Source organism: Hyaena hyaena, unplaced genomic scaffold (assembly GCF_003009895.1).
Source record: "Hyaena hyaena isolate Hyena2069 unplaced genomic scaffold, ASM300989v1 scaffold_93, whole genome shotgun sequence".
In the NCBI taxonomy this organism is placed as follows: domain Eukaryota; kingdom Metazoa; phylum Chordata; class Mammalia; order Carnivora; family Hyaenidae; genus Hyaena; species Hyaena hyaena.
The window spans coordinates 2,542,462-2,555,555 of NW_024080724.1; the positions used below are offsets into that span (position 1 = coordinate 2,542,462).

Sequence of the window (13,094 nt, forward strand, 5' to 3'; positions counted from 1 at the left end):
GGTCTGAGAAGAAGTTTGAGAGAGATGTGGAGTGCAAAGACAGGAAGCTGTGAGGGAAAGAAGGAGTTCTGTGAAAGTTAAATATATATATAGAAGGGTTAACTTAATCTTACCAGAAGTACTGCTGACCTGTTTCTTTTCCCATTGACTCTGGTCGAGTCAGTTATGGTAATAATAAATCATGTAGTTATCTCCTCTGGTTTACTTACTCTCATCATTTCCTGTAAGAACCCAGAGCCTGGAAAAAACCAGAGTCTCACTCTTGTTGTATCTGGGAAGAGTGGACCTGGTATTAGAGTATGCTGTCTAATATCTGTCTAGTATCCTAACCTAGGTATCCTGTTGCTTAGAATGATTTTCTTGTCTGTTCTGTTTCCCTGAATAGTTGGAATAGAAAAGGGGGTCAGCACCCAGTATTGAGCCTTCTGAGATCAAAGTGTCCAGTCCCTATCCCCAAAGAACACCACAATCTAATAGAGGAGATAGAAGTCTACTGAGAAGCCTTAGAAACAGTGTGGAAATAAACATCATTAATACCCTGGTTTTGGTCTTGAAATAGTGCTTACATTTAACGATACCAGGACACAGGTACCTGGGTGGCTCAGTTGGTTAAGCATCTGATCATGATCTCACGGTTCGTGGGTTTCAGTCCCATGTCAGGCTCTGTGCTGACAGCTTAGAGCCTGAAGCCTGCTTCAGATTCTGTGTCTCCCTCTCTCTGCCCCTCCTCTCTCTTGGTCTCTCTGTCTCTTACTCTCTCAAAAATAAAGAAACATTTAAAAAGTCTATAAGAAAATAAAGATACCAGGACAAAAATAAGCTCAACTGATTTTTGTCAAAAGTGCAGAAGCAATTCAATGGAGAAAGGATAGTCTTTTCCACAAATGGAGCTGGAACAGTTGGACAACCGTAGGCCAAAAATAAAAATAAAAACAAAACCAAAAAAAACCTTCAAACTAAGCCTTACACTTTAATCAAAAATTAAATCAAAATGGATCACAGACCTAAATGTAAAAAGTAAAATTATAGAAGTTTTAGAAAAAACACAGGAGAAAGTCTTCAGGATCCAGAGCTAGGTGAAGGGTTCTCCGACTTGACACCAGAAGCATAGTTCATAAAAGGAAAAGTGTCAGAAGCGCAGTGCTAGTGTGGTGCTGTCCTAAGGATTAACAGATCCATCCATGAAACAGAATAAATCACCCAGAAACAGACCCACACTGTTGTCACTTGACTTTTGACAAAGACACCAAAACAAACCAACTAGGGAGAGGAGGTTCTTTTCAACAAACAGTGTTGGTATAACTAAATGCTCACGTAAAACATTTATTTCAACCATTACCTCTTACCGTAGCAAAAATTAATTTATGATGGATCACAGATCAAAATGTAAAAGTTAAAACCACAAAGATTTTAGACTATGAGGGAATAACTTCGTGACATGGGGATTACCAAAGGCTTCTCAGTTAAAAGGAAACAATCATTTTAAAAAGGTGAGGGGTGCCTGGGTGGCTCAGTCAGTTGAACATCTGACTCTTGGTTTCCACTCAGGTCATGATCCCACATTGGGCTCCGTGCTGGGGGTCGAGCCTGCTTAGGATTCTCTCTCTCCCTCTGCCCCCTCCCCAACTCATGCTCACATTCTCATTCTCTGTCTCTCTCTCTCTGTCTCAAATAATTAAACACTAAATTAAAAAGGTGAGTTAGACTTTATCAAAATTTAAAACTTCTCACCAAATAGTACCATTAAGAAAATGGAAAGATAAGCTACAGACTGGGAGAAAATATTCACAGAACATTTGTCTGGAAAAAGTTATATTAAAAAGTCCTATAATTGAGTAATAAAAAGACAACCCAATTAAAAAAAATAGACGTTAACACATTCCTAAAAGGAGATTTATGGATGGCAGTACATACATAAAAAGTGCCCAACATCATTAGTCCTGAGGGAAGTGAAAATTAAGACCAAAATGAGATGTGATTATATACCCCCCAGAATGAAAATTAGACCAACAACAATAAATGGTAGTGAAGTTGTGAGCAACAGTATTTCTTGCACATTTTCGGTGAGAGGGTAAAATGGTGTAACTTCTTCGGAAAAAAGACCCGGCAACTCCATTTGTAGGTATTTACTCAAGAAAACTTAAAACATATGTCCACAAAGCACTTTCATAAGAATACTAACAGCAGCATTATTCATAATCGCCCCAAATTGGAAACAGTTCCATTTCCATCTATAGGTGAATTGATTTTTTTAAACAGTGATATATTATGTACAATGAAATAACCACTCAGCAGTAAAAAGGGACAAGCTACTGATAACATCCAACAAAATGAATGAATCTCAGAAATGTTATACTAAGTGAAAGAAGCCTTAACACAAAAGAATACATACAGTGTGTTTCCATTTATATGAAATTCTAGAACAGACAAAACTAATCTATGGTAGAAAAGTCACAGCAGCAGTTGCCTCTTGGGATTTGGGGTAGGGATTGACAGAAAAGTCATGAGGGAATATTCTGTTTTCGATACGGTTTGAGATTACATGCGTGAATGCATTTGTCAGGATTCTGCAGATGTACACTGTGGGACATCCACCCCATGAAATGCTTCTTGGCTTTACAGAGGAACAAAGTACTGGTGCACCCAACTTGAATGAATCTCCAGGGAATTATGCAGAGTGAAAAAAAGCCAATCCCAAGAGATGAGGTATTGTATAATTCCATTAATATGACATCTTTGAAGTGACACGGATTTAGAAATGGAAGACAGATGAATGGTTGTCAGGGGTTAAGAACGGAAGAGGAGTCAGGAGGGTGGTAGGTGTGCTCATAAAAGAGTGACACGAGGGATCTTGTGTCAGAACTTTTCGGTGTCTTGACTGTGGGAGTGGATACACGAACCTACACAACTGACAAAATTGTATAGAATGTAATACCCACGAAAACGAGTACAAGTGAAACAGGAGATCTGAGTAAGGCGGTAGGCTGTGCCAGTGTCACTGTGCTGGCTGTGAGTCTGGTCTTGCACGGTGTTGCCACGGAGGGAAACTAGGAATGTATGCAAGAGGTTTCTGTTCTTTCTTACAACTGCATAAGCACTTACGATTATCTACAATTATCTCAGTAAAAATGTCAGTAAAAATACAATTTGGGGCACCTGTGTGGCTCAGTCAGTTAAGTGTCCAACTCTTGATTTTGGCTCAGGTCATGATGTCGTGGTTTGTGGGTCGAGCCCCTTGTCAGGCTCTGAACTGACAGTGCAGAGTCTGCTTGGGATTCTCTCTCTCCATCTCTACCCCTGCCCCACTTGTGCTCTCTCTCCCTCAAAATAAACAAACATTTAAAAAAAAAATTCTTAGAGAAAAGTCTGAGACGATGTCTGGGCAGGAAATGTAAAAAATGAGTCAGGAACATCTTGACACACCACTTTGTGTGTCTTCCTTTGATAGCAAGGAAGCTATCAACGATGACTGAAGTTGTAGCAAAATGACTGAGGAACCAAATGGAGGGCAAAGATGGCTCAATTTGAGTTTCAGTAAGAACAGCAATTTCTAAGACTTGAGCCCTATAAAATATGTTTAAATCCATGACTTCATAATAGTGGTTTACACACACACACACACACACACACACACACACACACACACACACTGGTTACCTTCAAAGAATAACAGAGAACCCGCTCTTTGTCTTGAAACCTGGGAAATACAAGAAGCCTTTCGTCAATGTAACGTAAAACTGGATAACCAAATGTTAGATGAAGAACAGCATCTCCTAATGCAATTACTTCAGCAAAGAAATGAACCAAGTGATACAGTTAGGAAGGTATCACCATTTTGTTACCTCTAGTAAATTCATGGATCTAGGCATTGGGCATCGTGAACAGGAACATCAAAAAAGAGATAGCCAGGATTGTGGATACTTCATGATAAAAAGACACCATGCCACTGGTAGCCTTGCTAAAAGGATTGAACCTGAGCCTTCTCAAGCCTCTGGATCCAGCTGCCCATATGCAGGAAATACAGATGATAGGGTAACAAGTAGGACTTCTGAGAAAGCATGCAGTCAGCAAAATTCACACTGAGAACTTGGTCCAATGGGTGAGGTTCTTCAACAGACAACTTGTGAAAAAAACCGGGGAAGGGGTGCGGGGGGTATGGACGGGGAACCTGTGGGTAGAATGAGAAACAAACACACATCAAGCTAAAAACCTGAGGACAAAACAAATTCTAGTATCTAAGGATACACACTTAGGTGGTAAAAGCACAAAGACCTAAGGAAGTGATTACTACAGAGTCAAGAATATGTAGACCTTAGTGAGGAAGATTGGAATGGGGCACATGGGGAGGCTTCTAGAGTGGCTGACAAAATTCTGGTTTGTTTTTGTTTTAAGATTTTTTTTTTTTTAAGTAATCTTGAATTCACAACCCTGAGCACAAGAGTCACATGCTCCACTTACTGAGCCACCCAGACTCCCCAAAATTCTGTTTTTTGATGTAGGTAGTGGTTAGTAGGATGTTTGCCTTGTAAAACAGTTCACTAAACTGTACATTTGCTCTGTAATTCACTTTGGTTTACACTTTGTTTTTTTTAAGTTTATTTATTTTGAGAAAGAGCACACTCGCATGAGCAGGTAAGGAGCAGAGAGAGAGAAAGAGAAATTCCCAAGCAGGCTCCATGCTCTCAGTGCAGGGACCATACTCATACACCATGAGATCATGACCTGAGAGGAAACCAAGACTCAGAAGCTTAACCAACAGAGCCACCCAGGCACCTCTTGATTTACACTTTAAAAGGGCTGTGATAGAACAGTTCAGATAGCTGTGGGAGGCCAGAGGAGGCACTGAATGTCTGAGAGAGACCCTCAGAAGAAGGCCGTGTTGGGAGAGTAGCATAGATGGGACAAATGTCAGTGGTGAGACTTGAGAAATAGACAAGCTCATGACCTGTCATCTGTACTAGGTTTTATCCTGGAAGCCATGGGGAGTCATTGAGGAAATCTAAGCTGACCATTGGCATGACCAGATTTATATTTTAGAAGGATTCCGTTGGTGGCTGTGTGCGAAATGGATCGGATGGAGGAGGCAGGACTGGTTCCAGGGAGACCAGTTGAGAGTCAGCCATGGTAATCCAAACTAAAGATGGCGAGGCCAAAAACAACATGGTGACAGAGAGTGGAGAGAGGAAAGGACTAACTTGAGAGTGCTTAAGGAGGTGGAAATACAGGATTTGAGAGACTATCTGGGACAGAAGCAGAGAAAAGAAATCAAGGTTTCTCTAGTTACCAGGTGGGGTCGTGGAAGATGATGGCGTGATTAACTGGGACATGGAATACCAGTGGTAGAACAGGGGTGAGGTGGAGAGATGAGATGATAATCTATACTATTTTTGAAATAGAGATAATTTGCATACAATTAAATGCACAGAACAGAAGCATACAGTCCAGTGATTTTTTTCAGATGTCTGCATCCATGTGACTAACATACCAGTGAGGATGTAAATATTTCCTTCACTCCTGAAGTTTCTTTGTGACCCCTTCAGGTGTGTTCTGATTTTTTTTTTAATTTATTTTTATTTTTGAGAGAGAGGGAGATGGGGGGAGGGAGAGAGAGAGAGAGAGAATCCCAAGCAGGCTCTACTCTGTCAGTGCAGAGCCTGAGGCAGTGCTCAGTCTCATGAACCATGAGATTATGAATTGAGGCGATCAAGAGGTGATGGTGATGGTCATTTGGGTTGTTTATAATTTTTTTGTTTGGTCATTTTACTGTTGTGAGTAAAGCCTCTGTAAACATCCTCATATAAGTCTTTTCATAGGTGTACATTTTCATTGATCTCCAGTAAATATCTAGGTCAAAGCATAGGTGCATGTTTAATGGCAGAAGAAACTACCAAACCGTTTTCTAAAGTAATTGTAGTATTTTATGCTCCTACCAGCAATGTATGAGAGTTCTGGTTGCTTCACATATTGGTGCTCTGATGCTTTTAGTGTTTTTAGTTTCAGCCATTGTAGTGAGTGTGACACACATATCTCTGTCATTATGGTTTTAATATAAATCAAGTAATGAATATAATGATGTTGAGCAGCTCTTCTTGAACTTACTGGCCATTAATTTTACTTTTGTGAAGTTCCTGTTCAAATCTTTGCCTGTTTTTTGTTGGATTTTTTAAATTATTGTTGAGCTGTAGGATTTTTTTTTTAATGTTTTTATTTATTTCTGAGAGAGAGAGAGAGAGAGAGACAGCATGAGGAGGGGAGGGTCAGAGAGAGAGGGAAACACAGAATCTGAAACAGGCTCCAGGCTCTGAGCTGTCAGCACAGAGCCAGATGCGGGGCTCAAACCCACAAACTGTGAGATCATGCCACCCAGGCACCCCTACATTTTCTTAATAATGCCTTTTGATGAGCAGATTTTGAGATAGATTTTAATTTATTGATTTTGTCTTTTATGATTAGTACCTTTTGTGTTCTCACAAATCTTTGTGTATCCCAAGGTTGCGTACTTTCTTATGTTTTCTTCTAGAAGCTTTATAGATTTGTATTTTGTGCTGAGGTATAAACTTAATCTTAAATTTTTGTATATGGTATGTGTCAGAAGTTCATTTTTTTCATACGTACGTCAAGCTTTCCCAGCACCATTTGATGAAAAGGCTTTTGTTTATCCATTGAATTGCATTGGTATTTGCTCAAAAGTTAATTGCTCAGTATACATATTTTCTGTCCTGAACTCTATTTTCCTCATGCCCATACCACACTGTCTTGTGGCTGATGTGTTGAGGGAGTCTAGATTATGTTCTCTTTTTGTTTTTGTTTTTGTTGAGTGTTTGCTGTATTCTAACAGTTCAGTTACTGGCAGAACCTTTTGATCCTATCAGATTTGCTTTTATTCTTCCAATTTGAATATGTTCCTGTAGCATATACTTTGAGTCTTGGTGTGAGACTCCATGTTCTGGACTGGACTTCCCTTAGCTCCCAGCTCTGCGTGATCTCTAGTGCCCCCATGTATCCCTAGCAGGCGATGTCTACTAGGTCCCATGAAGGCTTGCCCTGTGCCTGTGCAGTCTAGCCTTGAGCCAAGACACTGCCTACCCCCCTCACCCTGCCTCACAGATTCCAGGCACCCGAGCCTCTCAGAACTCAGATCTGCCTGCTCAGTGAGACTACAACTCTGCTTGGGCACCATCTCTCTGCCCCACTAAGAGAAGGTGCCCCGAATGAAAGCTAGAACAGTTGCACGCTCCTCTCCTGTGTTTCCCTTCTCTCCAAAATTACAGCCTGGCGCAGCATGCTGTTCAGTGCCTGAAACCACATATTCAGAGCAAACTGATAGGGTTTTTTTTTTTTAAGTTTATTTATTTTGAGAGAGAGAGTTGAGGTGGGAGGGGCCGAGAGGGGGAGAGAGAGCATCCCAAGCAGTTTCAACACTGAGCAGGGATCCTGACAGAGGGCTTGATTTGATGACTGAGATCTTGACCTGAGCTGAAATCAAGAGTCAGGTGCTTACCCAGCTGAGCCACCTAGGCGTCCCTAGAGCAACTTTATAGTTTTTCATGGCAGGAGGGAAAATCTAATTCCAGTTATTTTGTCATGGCCAGAAGTGGAAGTTGAGGTTCTATTTGCTGAATCTTTAGTATCTGTGTAACATTCAAGTAGAAATGCTCAACAGGCAATTGGGCGCCCATGTGTAGAAGGCCTGAGAGAGACTATTGGGGCTGGAGACTCAGATTTTATAGTTGAAGCCAAGGGATGTGATCACCTAACTATATTTACCTTCTTACAATAGTTAGAGAAGGAGGGAAGAACAATTTTCTGGGGGTGCCTGGGTGGCTCAGTGTTAGGTTAAAGCATCTGGCTTCGGCTTGAGTCATGATCTCCCAGTTCATGAGTTCAAGCCCCACATCGGGCTCTCTGCTGTCAGCTTGGAGCCTGCTTCAGATCCTCTGCCCCCTGTTTCTCTGCCCCTCCCTGTCTAGTTCTCTCTCTCTTGCTCGTTCTCTCAAAATGAACAAATAAACTTAAAAAATTTTTTTTCTCTTAAAAAAGCCTAAAAGATATGGCTAAAGAAGGAGGTGAGGAACAGGACATGGGTGTCACCGAGACCCATTCACACTATGAATAAAGCCGTGTTCATTTGAGAGAGTGACAGCTATCAGGAGCCCAGCCTTTGCTCTGTCATGCTTCCCAGTCCAGAGGCCTGTTCTTCTCCAGTGCTGCCGAAGACTAGGAAAGTCTCAACCAGGTGATCGTTACAGAAGAACCTACCTACCCAGGCCCTCATACTAATCTGTAGAGTTAAAGTCACACCTGTCATGATGAAGCCCAGAAATCTTGTGTACATCACACATTTGTGCTTCTAGCCTCCCTGGGCCTAGATAGCTGACAGGTATGATCATCATTTTCATAAAATGGAGAGGAAAACCAAGGCCCCGAAGAGGTTAACAACTTGATTACAGTTGGCTGTGAAGTCTGCCCTATTTCCAGTTTTAGTTTCTAGTTGTCTAGAGACTTCATAGGGTTTCAGACTTGGAAGTTGCTCTAGGTCATCTAATACAGTCCTCTTGTTTTTTAGGTGGGGAAACTGACACTCATAAATGACAGAGCTTTAGCTAGGTATACATGACAGAAATTCAATGAAGCCAACTTGAGCGAAAAGAGAATTTATCGCAAGAGCACAGAGCTAGCTGATGGAATTCAAAAGGCAAGGATAAAGCTGAGCTTTAAGCATAGGCTGGAACCGTGACCTGGAGTGCTATAGAGAAATTGGGATGGTTTTTGCCCTTTTCTCTGCTCATTTCTTTGTCTCCAGTTCATCCTTCTCTCAACGTAGACTACCTTCTTCTGCCCCTCCCCCCAAAGAAAATGGTCATTAGCAACTCTTCCTGAGTTTATAGCTTAGGAAAGAAGCCATTCATTCTTCTCCATTCAGGAAAGAAATCTAGAAAGATTCTAGAATTACAACTCCTGTTCCGCAGGAGATTTCAGCGGCCCAGTTGGAGCCATCCAGAGCCCCACTCTATGCTGCCAAGGGCCTGGGGAGTTGTCTTGTTCCACAGACACAGCTACCAGGGGGCTCTGCATTCTAAACATGGGGTAAATTGTGGGTCGGGCAGAAAGCAAGGGGGCAGATGGCTGGGCAGCCAGCATGGCACGTGTTTAGGACACAGGGTTGCATCGGTGACCAGCAGCAGAGCCAGGACCAAACCCCACAGCCTGACCCAGCAGCAGTCTTTCCTGAGGCTGCCTCATGCGGGAGTACAGTATAATTACGTGATCTGACAGTGAAGAGAGGTGGACAAATGGACACTCACTGCCCTAGTTCTCATTCCCCTTGCTGTGAAGAAATAGAGGTCCCTTTCCTGGGAGTCTAGGAGGTCCAGACCTCTAGAACCAAAACAGCAAAAGGTGGGTTCCCTCTATATTAGTCCAAAACCTTGTTACAAGTCATAGAAACCCACATCAAACTAGCTAAAGCAAAAAAGGGAATTTATTAGAAGGCCATCGAGGAACCTCCTAGAAGTGAAGAAAGAACTACAGATTCCAGGGCAGCTTCAGGAATCTGGAATCAGTACCAGCAGGACACATATACATGTGATCACTTTTTTTCTTTCTTTTTCAATTTTCATCTTTCATCTCCTCATCTCTGCCTGGCTCTGGTACCACAAGGTTTTTTCCACCAGTGGGGAACGTGGCTAACAGCAGTTTGGGGGTCATATCCTTATAGTTTCTGACCAAGAGAAAGGAGCATCTTGCCTGCTGATTCCAGGTAGAACAATCCCAGAGGAGGATTCTGATTGAGAGGATGGAGCCCTGTGATTGGCTTGGCCTTGTTCTCTTGCACACCCTTGGGGTCCCGAGAAGGCAGGGAATATTTTAAGAGGAGGAGCTATAAGCAAGGTCAACAAAAACGTCTTTTGTGTTTGCTCCCAGGTGACCATGGAGGCTGGCGGTCTCCCCTTGGAGCTCTGGCGCATGATTTTAGCCTACCTGCACCTTCCTGACCTGGGCCGCTGCAGCCTGGTGTGCAGGGCCTGGTATGACCTGATCCTCAGTCTCGACAGCACCCGCTGGCGGCAGCTGTGTCTGGGATGCACCGAATGCCGCCACCCCAACTGGCCCAACCAGCCCGATGTGGAGCCTGAGTCTTGGAGGGAGGCCTTCAAGCAGCATTACCTTGCCTCCAAGACATGGACCAAGAATGCCCTGGACTTGGAGTCCTCTGTCTGCTTTTCTCTCTTTCGCCGGAGGAGGGAACGCCGTACCCTGAGTGTTGGGCCAGGCCATGAGTTTGACAGCCTGGGCAGTGCCTTGGCCATGGCTAGCCTGTATGACCGAATTGTGCTTTTCCCAGGTGTGTATGAAGAGCAAGGTGAAATCATCCTGAAGGTACCCGTGGAGATCGTCGGCCGCGGGAAGTTGGGTGAAGTGGCCCTGCTAGCCAGCATTGACCAGCACTGCTCCACCACACGCCTGTGCAACCTTGTCTTCATGCCCGCCTGGTTCTCCCCGTTCATGTTTAAGGTGCGTCTCCGTATCCAGACAGCTGGCCTCTCAGTCCTGACCCTGGGCTTTGGCCTCTTCTTAGTGGGTTTGCAACCCCTTTCTGTTGGAATTAAGAGTTTTTTTGTTGTTCCTAGAACACACTCCTCTGCACCAGTTGAGAATTGGGAACAGTAATAATCAACATTCTGCTTTATTCCTGGCAAAACTGTATTAAAAAATAAGCCAAGGACTCCGAACCCAAACTGCTTTGTACTTTTCTTCCCCACTGGATGAACTGGAACCACAGGTGGAGTAGCTAGGTGGGAAGGCCAGGTCTGGGAGTATGCCATGGCTGCAGGAGGCAAGAGCACCTCGTGCCCAGAGGTGGGCAAAGCCAGGGGAGGCTGTGCAGGACCAGTGACCTTCAGCACATCAGCCCCAGCCTGTGGAGGAGGCTCAAGGAAGGTCAGGCTTTTACCAAGGGTGCCTTGAGAGAGGCTCAGGAAATACCAGCCCAACACAGATCTTCTAGTAACACAGAGCACAGGCTGTATGCAAAGCAAAATATGTTTTGACACGCTGGTAGGTCAGTAGGTCTCGGCAGAGCTGTTTACAGCTCTACACTGCATAGAAACATTGTAATAGTAATAATTATGTTGCCTCTATTTCTACCAATAACAACAAATTGTCTCTCAAGTTTGTAATGATTGCTATACTACCAGTTGTTTGCAGGTACACTGTGAGCCTGGCATGTGCTTTACAGCCATTAGTAAGATGCGTAGTGTCATCTGGTTTTATAGATGAGCAGACTGAGGCTCAGCAAGATGAAGTGACATACCCAGGTCTCAGACTTAGTAAGGGACAGAGCTAGGATCCAAAGTCTATATTGATAATCTAGATGACTTTCCATCTGTGACTTCATTTGATCCCCACAACAAAGATTCGTGGTAGGTAGTAAATGTAGGATCTCCATTTTGCAGAGAAGGGCCATTAAAAAGCTCAAGGATGCTAAGTAATTTTCTCAAATGCATAATTAGTGAAGTTAGAACTCAAATTCTAAGCACTTTTGAAATCACACTATGCTGTATTCTTTAGAAACCTAAAAGCCTGCTTTTTAGGCCTAGAATATTTCAGAAGGACTGATGAACGATTCCTGCACGGGTCTGCAGACCCAGAAGAAAGTTTGATTCCAGACCCTGGATGTTTCCATTTACTCTGAGAATAATTTGTTGGTTTCAGCCTCTCCTTCCCACTTAGAAGTATAGCTGCAGATGGGGTGGGGGCCTGGCCTTCACTTCTCTGTAGCCCAGCCCACCATCTGGCTTCATGCTTGGCATGTATCAGTGCTCTGCCCCTGATTGTCTTTTAACTAAAAACAGGACAAGGGTCTAGGATGACCTTGCAGGAAAAATGCAAAGGCCAGAGTGATTTCAGAGCAGTTTTCAGTGACTTATGAGGAGAACCCTAGCAATGGCAGTTCATCTCCAGAGAGCTGGCGTTCATCTACAGAGGGGACAAAGTAAAGGAAAATAGACTTAAATTGCAGCAGAAAAAAATAAGTTAGCCATAAGGAAGAACTTACAGAGGTCAAGGCAAGTAAGCTCAGGCCAGGCTCTCAAGGGTGGTCACTGCTAGAGAATGTAGAATCTGTTCAGGGGGTGGATGTGTCTGTCACTCAGGGGGATCATGGAACCCTCCCTCATTTTACATTTCAAATCCATCTGGTGGCATTTAGTGTGAAATCCAGAAACAGTTACTTGTCAGGAACACAGAGTGGGTGGGCTTCTCAGTGAGGCCTGGTAGCTGAGAGGCTCAGGTGAGTGGTGCTGTGGGGCTCAGCCCTTCCCACCCTGAGAGGAGTCTCTGTTCTTTGTGTCCCTGATCCTGGGTAATGATGGCTAATTTTTATTAGGTGCCAACTTTGTACCTGGCTCTCTGCCTTGTGCTTCCTTAGCTGGTAAGCCCCCTGTTGCAGACAAAGAAGCTGAGCCTCAGAAAGGTGAAATCCTATCCGGGGTGACACACTTGAAAGAGGCAGAGATGGGAGCACCCCATGAAGTCAGACTCCAGAGCCCATCTTAACCGCTGCTCGGTGCTGCCCAGCTGCGGCAGCATACCTCGTCCCCCTCGTTAGGGACGTAGCCTGCCGTCCTTTGCTCTGCTCTACCGCTATGTTCCAGTTGCCAGACAGGCTGACTCTTTCCCAGTACCTGTGGGTGAGCCTTCCCCACTGCCTGCCCCAGTCCAGGCAGGGCTCAGCCCCTCCTGGCCTGTCTTCTGTCGGCCCACAGGGTTCTGCCTGGCCTTGTGCCCACCAAGCTGATGCTCTGTGGGGTGCTGCAGGGCTGAGAGAGGATGGGGAACAGGAAGTGGTCTGAAGGGGTGAGACGTAGCACAACACCTCATGACCTCATACTTCCTTCACATAACCGAGATACCGAGTTGGGATTCCCTCACCCTTCAGGGTTCGCAGTAAAGTTGCTCAGATCCCAGCCACTTCTTGTGTTTCTCAAAGTTCAAAGCTCTCCCTGTCACTCCTCTTCATCCCTAGAGTGGTGCTCACCCTCCTGGTTACCACTGATTCCATTTCACACAGCATCCTTCTGAGCATTTGGCTT

At 44.1% G+C, this 13,094-nt stretch overlaps 1 protein-coding gene across 1 annotated transcript in view; it reads left to right on the top strand.

Annotated features, from left to right (window-relative positions):
- The first annotated feature begins 2,667 nt into the window (after positions 1-2,667).
- FBXO10 (F-box protein 10) overlaps positions 2,668-13,094 on the top strand; it is a 31,667-nt gene continuing 21,240 nt past the window's right edge. The window contains exons 1-2 of the mRNA XM_039234860.1: positions 2,668-2,706; positions 9,925-10,515. Coding sequence (XP_039090791.1) covers positions 2,671-2,706; positions 9,925-10,515 — 627 coding nt within the window. The 5' untranslated portion in view covers positions 2,668-2,670. The remainder of the gene's footprint in view (positions 2,707-9,924; positions 10,516-13,094) is intronic.